Source organism: Hibiscus syriacus, unplaced genomic scaffold (assembly GCF_006381635.1).
Source record: "Hibiscus syriacus cultivar Baekdansim isolate YM2019G1 unplaced genomic scaffold, ASM638163v2 tig00116965_pilon, whole genome shotgun sequence".
In the NCBI taxonomy this organism is placed as follows: Eukaryota; Viridiplantae; Streptophyta; class Magnoliopsida; order Malvales; family Malvaceae; genus Hibiscus; species Hibiscus syriacus.
Window position 1 is genome coordinate 3,850,458 of NW_024063490.1, and position 12,721 is coordinate 3,863,178.

A 12,721-nucleotide genomic window follows, 5' to 3' on the forward strand; every position below is an offset into this window, starting at 1 on the left:
TTCGAAGAGCTTTATTCTTCCAACTCTATTGCCGGACATGATTTCCTACAATGTAGAATATAAATTAATACTTACAAAAAAGTAATAAATAATAGAAAAAATGTTAATTAATATATGCTACCAACTTAAAATGGCTATATGAATACTCATAATTAAAAAAAAGAATATTTGTTCATGAGCTACATGAGCAAAGCTCTTCAATCTAGCAGTGTGAGTAAACTTTTGTTGATGTCTGCTAACAACACCAACGTGCTCTCGGTCCTACAATTTGAACTCCACATGACTTATAAAGTTAATAATATAGTGACATAATATTATTTTTAAAGTACGTCATACCTCTCTTTTCTTTGAACTCCAAAACCTGACTGTATCTTTCCATTGATATTTGAGCATTCCAAGTGGGACATTTTGCAGCTTTCCTTTAAGGTTGAGATTGTTCTTAAAATATTTATTTTTTAAGAAACTCTTGTGGTCTCTCCATTTCTTTCCCAACGCTTGCTTCAAATAATCATCTGAGACCTCTAAAGAAAATTTCTCCTATAATTTACACAAGTGTTGAAAGTAAATATATATTACTATTGAACTACAATGAATTATTTATTACAATGAAATTAATACATTAATGCAATCCATAGCCTGGTTTTTGCTACTATTCAGCATCTCACGCCATAACTCATAATTGATCGGTAGAAGACTTGCATTGCGTGCAATAATGCCTAGGTAACCTGATAGAACTCGTGCTTTTGTCCCAATAGGTTGATCGACATCATTACTTGAAACTCTCACGCGGTCCCGAAGAGGAAGTTGGTACAATTCCTTCATTATCGTACGACCTCTACTTATGCACCTTTGACCATTTTCATCTACATAAAAATAATTTAGTGTAGGTTTTCAAAATCAATTCAATAAGAAAATCAGTCACCATTTAAATAAAGAGTCGATTACCTTCAATTTCTATAGTTTCTTCAACTATATTCGGAACTTCTGTAGATCCAACACCAATCGACTCTTCATTATTTATTTTTTCCTCATATTGAGAAGCTCGAAAAATCGTAGATCACTTAATTTTCTCCCAGGCATAATATCTGCAATAAACAAACAACAATATTAGTAAATACCGAGAACAATACTATTAATATATATATTCGACGACATCAACATATATAAATGATAAAATTATAATTTAATCAACTAAGATATAAAATCTAACTACATTGTTATGTCATACCAATTTTCATAAATATCTTCATCCATGTCATCCCGAACCCATTGGAATTGTGAACTAGTACCAGTAATAGGTTCATCTAAATTTTATTCTACAAAACGCAAAGATTTTTATCTTGTTTGAATGTAATATGTACTTCATAAAAATATTTGAAACGAAAATATTAGAGTGTAAGTACGTTTCTCGCTTTTCATAGGTGTACTGCATGGCACATTAGGAATTCAATCTAAGAATATATATATATATATATATATATAATAAAAAAGCTTTTTAGTACGTTTGTCGCTTAATGGCTTGAAATAATATACACCACTTATCATGCATACATGAATACGTGTGGAATGGTTAGGAGCAAGACAGAAGGCCCAAACTCGTATCTTCTTGAAATCTATGGAAGATCTGCATCCTTGGAAAGTGATATTGGGAACTAGTTTTTTGGAAAATTAAATAGAACCCATTATATTAAATTTGTACATTCCAGTTACTTTTCTTCCATTTTATTCAACTTTCTCAACTTCATTCCTCCACCACAAGTCTTCTAAATGTGGCTGCAAATTGCCAACAAATCTAGTTTACCAATCACTCAATAGAGTTCAGCTTCATGATACAAAGCTAAAGTTTCTCAGTTGTGGCAATATAATTTTTAAGGTTAAAAAGAACACAACCAAGAATTTAGAATAGCTTGACCTTTCTAAGGTTGTCGTTCATGAAAACAACCAAGGTTACATACTTTTTAATCATAGTTGCAACATAGAATCATAAGCAATCAGAACAAATCATTAATAGCTTAACACAAGAAGATTAAGAAAAGTTCAAAGTGCATTAAGATTCACCATGATGCTATTAACATAGTCACTGATCTAATTGACCTCCACGTGAACGAGTTAACAAAATCACATCCAGTAGTTACAGTAAACAAGGGAGTCAGAATCAGGTAGGATTCATAATTCAATATAACCCATAAATAATTCACATAAAAAGCAAACATGAAGCATCATACATCAATACCCAGATCATAATTCAGCATCTAAAGCCAACCCAAAGCGCAGAAAATTCAAGTGATTAAAAAAAATGAGGGTTTAAAGGATCGTGAGAGATAGAAAACAAACTAATTTAGCATTGATGTTCTTGTTTCCAGTGGTGGCCATGGGATCTTCTTGTCAATCAGATTTATGTGTTTGCCAAATCAAACATATCGAAAATAAATCAATAAAATAAATAAAAAATTATGCAGTCAAGGCAAAATGAAACTGAGAACTGTAAAAAATGAGGGGTCATTTTGTTTCTTTGGGGGCCAATGAAATAGGAAGGGAGAGGGGACTGTTACCTCGTTCGCTTGAACCTCTCACCGAAGCTAGAAATCGTCATTGTTCGTCGCTCGTCATCGAGAGGGGGTAGACCGAGGGTTGTCGGAGCAAGGAGTGAGTGGATTTATAGATTTCTTAAGTTTCGGTTTATAATCAAGATCCTTTTTTTTTGGAGATTCGACGAGGGAAATTTAGGGTTTTATTCGGTTTAGGCTTTGGGAGTCTTCTTAGTGGCCATCGATTTTCGGCCATAATGAGAGAGCTGCACTAATGAACGATGTTTCGAGGTGGCCTGGAGCCTTCAACGGTTTCACTCTTGGTCTTTAAGGGAGAGGAGACCGTGTAGAGAAGTAGGAGGGGAGAGCTTAAACAAAAAGGGTTTTACTTTTTTATGCTTTTCTAAATTTTTTACGTGAGATAGAAATCAAATAAGGTTATACGTAAAATCTGCGGCGTTTTTAAGACCAAACGCCACAAACATACCAAATTATTGTGGCGTTTGTAAAAAAATACCGTTAAAGTATTAATATGTTGCGGGATTTTTTGAAAAAACGCCAGATAAACCTTATTGCGACGTTTATATAAAAACGATGCTAAAGTACTACTTTATTGCGGTATTTATTGAAAAAACGCCACTATAGATTAACACTATTGTGGCGTTTGTATAAAAAGGCCACTAAAGTATTACTCTGTTGCGACGTTTGTTAAAAAAACACCATTATATATTAATTTTATTACGTCATTTGTATAAAAAGCCGTTAATGTTATCAGTTTGTGACGTTTGAAATGTAAACGTCGAAATATTAGTGGCGTTTACTCTCAAAACGTTGCTAAAAATACTGCTGTAGAACAATTTTACTGTAGTGCTATTTCGTTTGCATGTCATCATGTAGAAGAAACCAAGGTTCAAATCATATTTATATAATCTCCTCTTCAATTTGTGATGGTCAGATTTTGTTAGGGTGTTTTATTCTTGGTCACAAATAAAGATTTGAACCCAATCTTATACATGTAGTCGTGTAGAAGAAACCAGGGTTCAAATCATGTAGTCATGTATATAAACCAGATGTATAAGATTTGATAGGTTAGTTTTTTTGTCGCAAACAAAGAGAGGTTGCTGAGGGGTAAAGCAAGCGGTGAGGAGAGATGCATGTGGTTGGGGGGGGGGGGGGTTTAAATAAAGCCTAAAGGGAAGGACAGGTGTAAGTGGAAGTACTTGGCGCGAAAAGTGATGGAAACAACAATACAAAACACAAGGGGTAGTGTTTTGTTTTGTGGGGCTTTGCCTACGAACCGCACTAGGAGACGGGTCTTGCTTATATACCCATTATTTTATTTATACGTTTAGTTTTAGAGGACTGTGAAGGTCCAAGGTTGTTTCTTTCTTTCATTTGAATATGAGAAGATAAGAAAGGGGCAAAATCTAACAATGAAAAGCAAGATTTAGACGTGAAAACCATTTGGTGAGCGGCCCCACAGGAGACTTTTTCAGCTACTTCTTGTTGTTGCTGGTGTTGTGTACTGTATTCGTCTTTATTGCTTTTTGTTATTCAATTCTTTGTTAGGAAGCTTCTCTTTATGACCTTTGCCTACCTCTTATTATTGCTCTTCTCTTTGTGAGTTATTCGGTAAATTACGTATTATTGTCCTTTTTAATCTCTATCTTTGTTTCTTGTATAGAAGTGCTTCATTTCTTATTCTATTTAATCATCCAAAGGTATTTTCTTTTGCTCATATTGTTGGATTTTCTTTTTCTTCTCTCTCTCTCTCTTCCTTTTCTTGAGAAAGGAGAGGAGAATAGCTCGAGAGCGCTTTTTTTTCATCCGGGTTTTGTGGTATAATCCTTCATCTTATTGTTAAGATTCTTTCAGATCGATCAAGGTCTTTCATTTTTATACGTCTGGCGAGCCTTCTGGGGTGCTTTTTTCATGTTCATATTTGTTTGATCGGTTGATGGTCAGATGAAATAGAGGATATCCTCTCTGTTGTCCCCCCCCCCGCCCCTTTTTTTGAAATTTTTGGTTTGATGGGGTATTGTTGTCCTTTTTGAAGTTTTGATTTTTATGGTTTTTTTTTTCTCTTTTCATTTTCGAGATCTTCATGTTCTGTGTTTAGACTATGTAACTCTTTGCTGTTTTCACATGATAAAGCCACTCTGTGTGTATTTTGTTTTTGCCTTTTGTTCTATATGGCGCAGAGAGGAAAGTTGAACCTTATTTGATGTCTGCATTCTTTTGGTCCATAGTTGATATGTGCTGTTAGTGGATGCTTATTTTTGTTTAGTTTGGGTTCCCCTCGAATGTTTTGCTTGCTCACCGAATTTAAGATGATGTTTATACTTTTGTGATGCATAGAGATGTCTGAGTTTCGTGTGTGGATTAGAATGTTAGATTACTTCTCGTTAGGATTGATTACTCGCCACCAGGATTTTATGTTAGGGCGAATTTAGAAAATTCGAGGGATGAAAACAGATTATCAATAAAAAAAAATACAAAGAAAATATCTAAATTATATGAGAATATGAAATTTTAGGCCGCTAGTGAAGTGAAGATAGGCTACGGAAATGCTCTTTGTTGATGATATGCTTTACTGAGCGAATTAGTGTCTTTGTTGATATAGTTACATTGTCTCCATGCTACTGGTTCCTACTAATCACTGCATTTGCTTATAAATTCTGGTTGTTGTCTTGCTTCTGCAGAGTTGTTATATTATTATTACTATTGGATATTAGATTTTAGATGCAGCTTCTTTTCTTTTCTTTTGTATTTTTATATGCTAGTTTTTTCTTGAATCATTTAAATGCCACTGCTTCTCTTTTGCTTGTTGTGCCTATTGGTTACTTACAATTTGTATTGGAATATTCTTCAGGGTTTCAGTATAGTTGTACGGAAATTCATACGAGTCATAATGCAAGGGCAAAGGGGTACTCTCCCTTCCTTGCCTGAAACCCTCTTTGATCATAGTTCTACATCTACTAATGCTGCTATTGAACAGCAGGTTTACTGGAATAATATTCAAGATCCTATGGAAAATAGATTGCCTAATTGTTTGATGGCATCTGATGACATGAACATTGGATATGTGAGCCCTATTGGTCGAGAAGAGCAGCTGGGTAGATGGAGCTTGGGAGAGCCTAGCTCTAGTGGAATGCAAAATGAGGTCGGGTATAATGAGCGGAAAACAGATCATGGATGGTCATTGTCTATGGGTGCTTCAGCAAATGTTGGTCCGAGGTTAGACGGGCGGAGGTACGAACAGAACTCTGTATTTATGCAAAGTTCCAATTCTGATACTGTTCCTGAGAATCAAAGGTTAAATGCTGGATTAGTTGGTCATGGTGATAATAACTGTCAAGTTACAGAATGGTCTAACATTTATAAGCCTAGTGGATCCGAAAATGAGCAGAGTTCTCTGGGTGCTGGCCCTGAAGCATTTCTACTTGCTTCCGGAAGTGCTGGGTATGTTGTGGATGATAGTGATAGCAGACCTGGTTGCTCATATGAGGATCGTCGTACGTCATGCAAAAGAAAGGCTGTGGAAGGAAATGTTGGGCAGTCCTCTTCGAGTGGAAGTTCTGGCTACTATAATATAGCAGAAATTGGTGCGTGGCATGGTGTTTCTGCTAACTATATTGCTGGAAGCAATGTGAATATGTCTCCCCCCTCAAGACAGGCGCATCCTAGACTTGGATTAGACATCAGAGGATCAACATCTGATAGCATTCCCGAACGAATTGTTTTACCACCAACTGCAGAGAACTCACACGGGAATTTCCGACTGAGAATAAATCCTTCTAGTCTACAAGAACCTATTGCTCGTCCGCTACTTTCTACAGGTGATATAGTCCGTCAGTCTGTTACTTTCTTTGCACCTCAGTCGTCAAGACTTCTTCCAACTGATCATTCTCTGGACTTAAGTTCGGCACGAGTGGTACATTATGCAAGTTCTGAAAACCCGAATGTTGTAATTAATGTCCCAACTTTGCTTCAAAATGGAGGTTCTGGCTCGAGAACTTGGTATTCATCAAATTCTAACCTATCTGCTGATAGAGATGTACCACGAGAAAGACATCAATCAAGAAGTGCCAGAAACCTATTAGATCATCGTATGTTGATTCCTGCACCAGAATTAAGAACTTTAGTTGGAAATCCTGGTTTGAGCAGTGGAAGTATAAGTCCTCCTGGAAATGTTGCTTCTGCTTCCCGTGCTGGTTCAAATTCTGGTGTCAATGCAACGTCCGCATCTACTGGGATTCCTCATCCCAGTTCCTCTTCGCAATATCCACGAAGGTTGTCAGAACTTGTTTGTCAGCCGTTAATGTCTTCCCTTGGCACTGAATCTGGAGGCCAGAGCAATCATTCCTCACTTCCTTGTCAACCTACTGCCTCTCCAGAAGAGATGATGCTTTCCTCTCGAGTAAGTAATCAGGCTCTCCATCGTTCATATCCTAGGTCATTTCCATGGGTGGAGAGACAAGATGCTGGTTTGGTTGGAGTTCCGCACTCGTTGCGAACTTTAGCTTTTGCCACTGAAGGAAGAAGCAGGCTTGTTGCATCTGAGGTCTGCCTTTGAACTCCATCCTTTCTGATTGTGATGCTTCTATTTCCCTTCAAATTCAAACGATAAAAAAGTACAATCCCGATTCCCTTAACAGTACTACTTGATTTGCTGTCGATCTAATTGTCACTGGATATCACATATCTGGTATATATAAAGGAAACTCCTTGTTTGATAGAGCAATGCTAACATGTTGCTGTTTTCCCTTAATTGCATTTGTCTGAAAGGCATGGATTTGGGCATTTTTATCCAAAATTCTCGCACTTTATTTGATCTGACATTTTGTTTTTGGGGCAGATTCGCAATGTCTTGGATCTCATGCGTAGAGGGGAGAACTTGCGGTTTGAGGTAAGGATTTTACTAATTATGGTGTAATTTGATGCAGCTCTATTTTCACCAACTGAAAAATGGAAGCGTGATCGGCATTTTTTTCCTTCCCCAAACAAGCGACATTTTCTCTTCTGTTTCTGCTTGTCTGCAGGATGTTATGATCCTTGATCAATCAGTACTTTTAGGGGTAGCTGATATTCATGATCGGCATAGGGATATGCGGCTCGATGTTGATAACATGTCATATGAGGTAGTTTCTATATTCTTTGAATTCTTTTATCCTTCCCGTGTTTGAAAATTCTCACAGATGAATTTCTTTACGAGTAATAGGAGTTATTGGCTCTGGAAGAACGCATTGGTAACGTAAGCACAGGGTTGAGTGAAGAAACCATATTAAAACGTCTGAAACAACGAAAGAACTCTGGTGCATCAGGAGCTCAGTTAGAGGCCGAACCGTGTTGTGTGTGTCAGGTAATGGGTTTCTCATCTGCATTTTTCTTAACTGATTTTACAAACCCCGAAAATAATTGTTGACGGACTCGCAGGAAGAATATAATGATGGAGAAGATATCGGGACACTGGAATGTGGCCACGACTTCCATGCTGATTGCATTAAACAATGGCTGATGCACAAAAACTTGTGCCCCATTTGTAAGATATCAGGTCTGACCAAATGAGAGACTGGTTGTTTTCAGGCAATTAGTTCTTCCTCAGGTCAGAGAAAAAATCCGACATCGAATTTTTGTGGCTTGGCTTCTGCAATTCATTGAAACTAGATGCCTTCAAGTGCGTCGTATGCAGCCAACGGTTTTCGTTCGTAGATAATCAATCCATGGCGACTTCGGCAATAAATTTTACTTCCCAGTTATGTCAAAAAGAGGCTATCTTTCTGGGTAGATGACACAAATGTCTGAAGAATTGGGAACAACAAAGCTTAGTTTCAACATTTTTCATTTTCTAGTAGTTTTATGTATGAATCATCCGCCCATTGTTGGCATATATTATTGAATTTCTTTACATTATAACGTCCTTTTTTTTTCTGAGCATAACTTTTCGTAGAAATTTTTCTATAAGCAATACTAGGTTGATTAAAGTTTTAAAATTATTTTATATTATTAATAATTAGTATCATTTTGTGCAACATGATGACAATTAAAACATACAAAATCCAACAATGAACGGTGATCAAAGGTCAGGAAATCAGGGCCACTATAGGACTTGAGACTATCCGATTGCGTTGATCAATCCATTTGAGATAACCATAAGTCGGCTCCGGAGGAGCATTTCCGTCAATCTCTACACTCACAACGAAACTTTGTGTTTGATATTTCGTCGTGAACGTCAGTGTGTTCAGTTCAACAATGACTCTCAACCATGTGGAGTTTCCTATCACAGCTTGGAAAACTGATTGATCATCTCCCACGTTAGTAACCACCCTGGAAAAGTTCTTTACTCTTGGAGAGTTGGGTTCTTCTTTAAACACCGCAACAAACGACGGGTAATTCAGGTCGGTCTTGTTTTGGGTGCAGTTCCATTGATTTCGTCTAAGAACTGCTCTCATCTCCGTGTCGTTATATCCTAGGCCGCATAGGAAATCGATGTAATCTTGTGTATCCATGTCGTAAATGAGTCCGGGGTCCACTGCTTTGTTGGGGTTGATATGACCGGCACCGTAATCTAGAGGTGTTGCAGGGCCATCGTATAATTGATTTGTCAAAGTAGTTCCATTGTTGTTGATGGTATAGGCAGTGGTCATCAAAGCCGATCGGATGGCTGCTGGACTCCAGTTCGGGCTCGCTGCTTTCAGCAAAGCTGCCACACCAGCTACATGTGGGGTTGACATCGATGTGCCCGAACTGAGTGCGTATTCTGTCACCGAAGTATAGTCGCCGATTCTTATTTTCGGAAACGGTGGGACTGCAGCAAGCACATCGACACCGGGAGCAATGACATCTGGTTTTAAAATGCCAGGGCTTATAGGATTTGGTCCACTTGAAGAGAAATAAGCCACTTCTGGTGCAGGTTTTGTACCTAAACTTGTGAGCACAAATCTCATGGACATCACTTCCGGTTTAGGCTCAACTTTAACATACTCTCGAACCGAACCTCCAGAAGAAAGAGGTAGAACCAGTATGGGAAGTGTAAGGTCATCTAAAGTACCAAAGGGGATTTTGTCTGCCACGATTATAGCCGCAAGTGCACCGATCCGGTAAAGCTCAGATATTTGCTTAGCAATTATGGTAATTCCAGCATAATCGCAGAAGACTACCTTACCAATGGTTTCATTCTTGTTTAATGATTCTAACTGGCATGTTTTTTTCATAGGGTCACCTATACCGTGGTAGAAAGATACATTTGTTATTAGGACACTCTCTGGAAATGTTGATCTGCCTTCAAAAATCAGTCCATTTCCTAGGGTCACCGTTCCAATGAAACTTCGATCGATTGTACCGGCACCAACCGTCGTAATCCATGGCGCTCCATTCAGTGTAGAATTATATGCACCATCATTACCAGCAGAACAGACAACAACAATACCCTTCTCATAGGCTGATAGAGAACCTATTGCTATGACATCTCTGAAATATGGACTTTGCTCAAAACCTAGAGACAGCGACATGATGTCGACACCATCTGCAATTGCTTGGTCCATGGCAGCAAGAACATCACTCTCAGCAACTTCGTCTGTGTTTGAGACCTTGTACATGGCAAGATGTGCACGAGGTGCCATTCCTCTTGCTAGGCCGCTTGCATATCCGAATTGACTTGCACCGGCTACATGGTTACCCCCAGCTGTGGACAATGTGTGCGTCCCATGTCCAATGTGATCTCTCGCCGAATCGTCTGTTTGGTCCGAGTTGTTCACTTGGATTGCTTTAATAAATGTACGAGCGCCAATAAGCTTTCTGTTGCAAGGAAAAGGGTAGTTGTACTATTGTCACACTTTCCCTTCCATCTTTGAGGGATTGGTGGCATCCCTTGATCATTGAAACTCGCACTCTCCGGCCAAACACCTGAATCGATAAGACCGATGATCATACCTTCACCGTACGATGAAGCTGGCCATAAACCAGAAGATCGTCGTAAACCGAGAAACTTCGGAGAGTGAGTAGTCAGCAGCTTGCCGAGAGACTCCTCATGTATGGCAACATGAGCAGCGGACTTCTTGATTTCGGATACCTGTGATGGCTTGAGCCTGGCACTGAATCCATGCATAACATTCTTGTATGAATACAACAACTGGTCTTGTTTATCGGCTGTTTTCGACACCGTGTGCAGCGTGGATCGATGCCACGATTCATGTGTCAAGAAAGAAGGTTTCTGAGAATGATCCATATGGATTATGTACGTCTTGTATTCTTGAGGCTCTGCATTGGCAACCAGCAACAATAATAGTAACCATGAAAGAACACTCGGTGTGTATCTGTTGAAACTCATCGATATATGCATGGGGTTGAATACCAGAAAGCGTTAAGATTTGAAGTTTACGATTATGTTTCCCGGATTTATAGATGTTCAAATTGATCCCTTTGCTCTTAACTCTCTTCCATTTGTCTCTATTTCACATCTTGCTCGTCAGAATTCAAGAACGTTAACTTCAACGCGTTTTCTTATTCAGTCTCCATCCCAATTTTGTCAGCTTGCATCTGTCAAGTATCTGAAATACTTTACTAGTTTGTTTATTCATGGGGTTTTGGACCTCGTTCTTGCCATTATTACTTAACACGTCTTAAGCCTGCTGACTGTAATATTGTCATTGCACGTGTTTTATATACCAATGATTCACAATCAGATAAAGATTTTATGTTGAACAAATTTTTAAAATTTCAAACAGAGATTAACTTAAAATTTTTAGGTGAAATCAAAATAAATTATCAATAAAAAAGCATACAAAATTATCTAAAATAAACAATGTAGACGCCCGTTTTTGTCCGGGTTTTTTTTATCGTTATTTTATTATTATTATTATTATTTATTATTATTATATTAATTACATTTTACATATTTTACAGGCCAAAGCCCAATACAACAAGGCCCAACAAGGCCCAACCAAGGCCCAACCAAGGCCCAAACACGAGCCCAACAAAAATTAGGGTTTCAAAACCCTAAATAATCAGCTCAGCCGCCGCTTCTGTTGGACTTCCAGCCGCGCCGCCGTCACTGTTCCGGCCCACTCCGATGGTCCAGCCGCCGTTCCCGCGCCACCATCGTCATCTACAGTAAACCACAGCAACCCCATCAGTCCCAAATCAACCCAAATCAGTCAAAAAATATATATATATCCAAACCCTAAAATATAAAATACCTAAATCCCGGTAAATCGGGAAATTGGTCACCCTAAATCAACAACCCATAATTTCCCCTATTCCTAGACATCATCATCTCACCAAACGAAGCAAAAAAAATGAACCATAAATCAAGCAAGATATCAGAGTCAAAAGGAGGGGGGGGTCATTCGGTTAAAAAAAAAACAGAGAGAAGAACGAGAGCATTCGGGTTTTGAAAAAAAAAAAAAAAAAGAGCAAATCAAACAAAAAAAAACAAGGAGAGAAAGATAGAACCCTTACCTCGGTCGGAGGAAGCCATCGAGAACACCAAAGGTCGACGGTGTCTTATTACTTCGAAAGGTAAACTTGTAGATCTGGGGGTCTAGAGTGGGTTTTAGACTAAGATGGTTGGGGATTTGGATTGAGGAGAACGAGGGGATTTTTGAGATAGGTTGTTCCCTCCGGCCACCGTGCGTCGCCGTGGACTCCGCCGGCGGCAGCGGTTGGCATCTTCTCCGATGAGAGAGTTGGGAGAGTTCTCTCCAACTCTTTCTCTCTGGTTTTTGGTTGAAATGAAGAGATGAGGGAATGTGAGAGATGAGCTCGGTTTTGGGGGGGGGTATGCCGAGCAAAACGCAGTCGTTTTGCCCCCAATATCATCTGATTTTTTGAGTTATGGGTAAACTACTCTGTAGGTCCTTGAGCTTTGTAATCTCACGATTTAACCATTGAATGAAGTTTCATTTTATTTGACTTTGGGCCTTCATCTTTTCACTGTTACATGTTGGTCACTATCCGTGCTTTATGGCATTTTGTCTATATTTGATTCTGGTTTTAATATTTTCAAATATTTCAATTTGATCACTGATTCAATGTATTTTATAATCTTTGTGTTATTCGAATTTGGCCATGATATTTATGTTTCTTATATTTTAGCCACTGTTTGGTATTTGGTATAATTACTGTTTGAATCTTTAAGTTTCTGTTTATTCTAAAATTGACCACTGATTTTGTTCTGTTTTATTGTAGCCATT

General features: G+C 38.3%; 1 protein-coding gene and 1 pseudogene across 2 annotated transcripts; one reads left to right on the top strand and one right to left on the bottom strand.

Moving 5' to 3' along the window:
* The first annotated feature begins 4,262 nt into the window (after nt 1-4,262).
* LOC120191227 (probable E3 ubiquitin-protein ligase RHG1A) lies at nt 4,263-8,407 on the top strand. Of its 2 annotated transcripts, none has more exons than XM_039194201.1 (6): nt 4,263-4,367; nt 5,401-7,092; nt 7,387-7,437; nt 7,571-7,669; nt 7,750-7,890; nt 7,965-8,407. In XM_039194201.1, exons 2-6 carry the CDS (start codon nt 5,440-5,442, stop codon nt 8,094-8,096), a joined length of 2,076 nt encoding a protein of 691 aa, XP_039050132.1. In that variant the 5' UTR covers nt 4,263-4,367; nt 5,401-5,439; the 3' UTR covers nt 8,097-8,407. The 2 variants fall into 2 exon arrangements, with proteins under 2 accessions (XP_039050132.1, XP_039050133.1); XM_039194202.1 differs by having other exon boundaries at nt 4,284-4,435.
* A 204-nt stretch (nt 8,408-8,611) lies between these two features.
* On the bottom strand, nt 8,612-10,869 carry LOC120191230 (annotated as a pseudogene).
* Between the last annotated feature and the right edge of the window lie 1,852 nt (nt 10,870-12,721).

Bases quoted from the DNA above. Each gene is read 5' to 3' on its own strand.
- LOC120191227 (XM_039194201.1), top strand. From the start codon at position 5,440: ATGCAAGGGCAAAGGGGTACTCTCCCTTCCTTGCCTGAAACCCTCTTT. The intron at 7,438-7,570 runs GTAAGGATTTTA...GCTTGTCTGCAG, and splicing joins GGGAGAACTTGCGGTTTGAG to GATGTTATGATCCTTGATCA. The intron at 7,891-7,964 runs GTAATGGGTTTC...ACGGACTCGCAG, and splicing joins AACCGTGTTGTGTGTGTCAG to GAAGAATATAATGATGGAGA.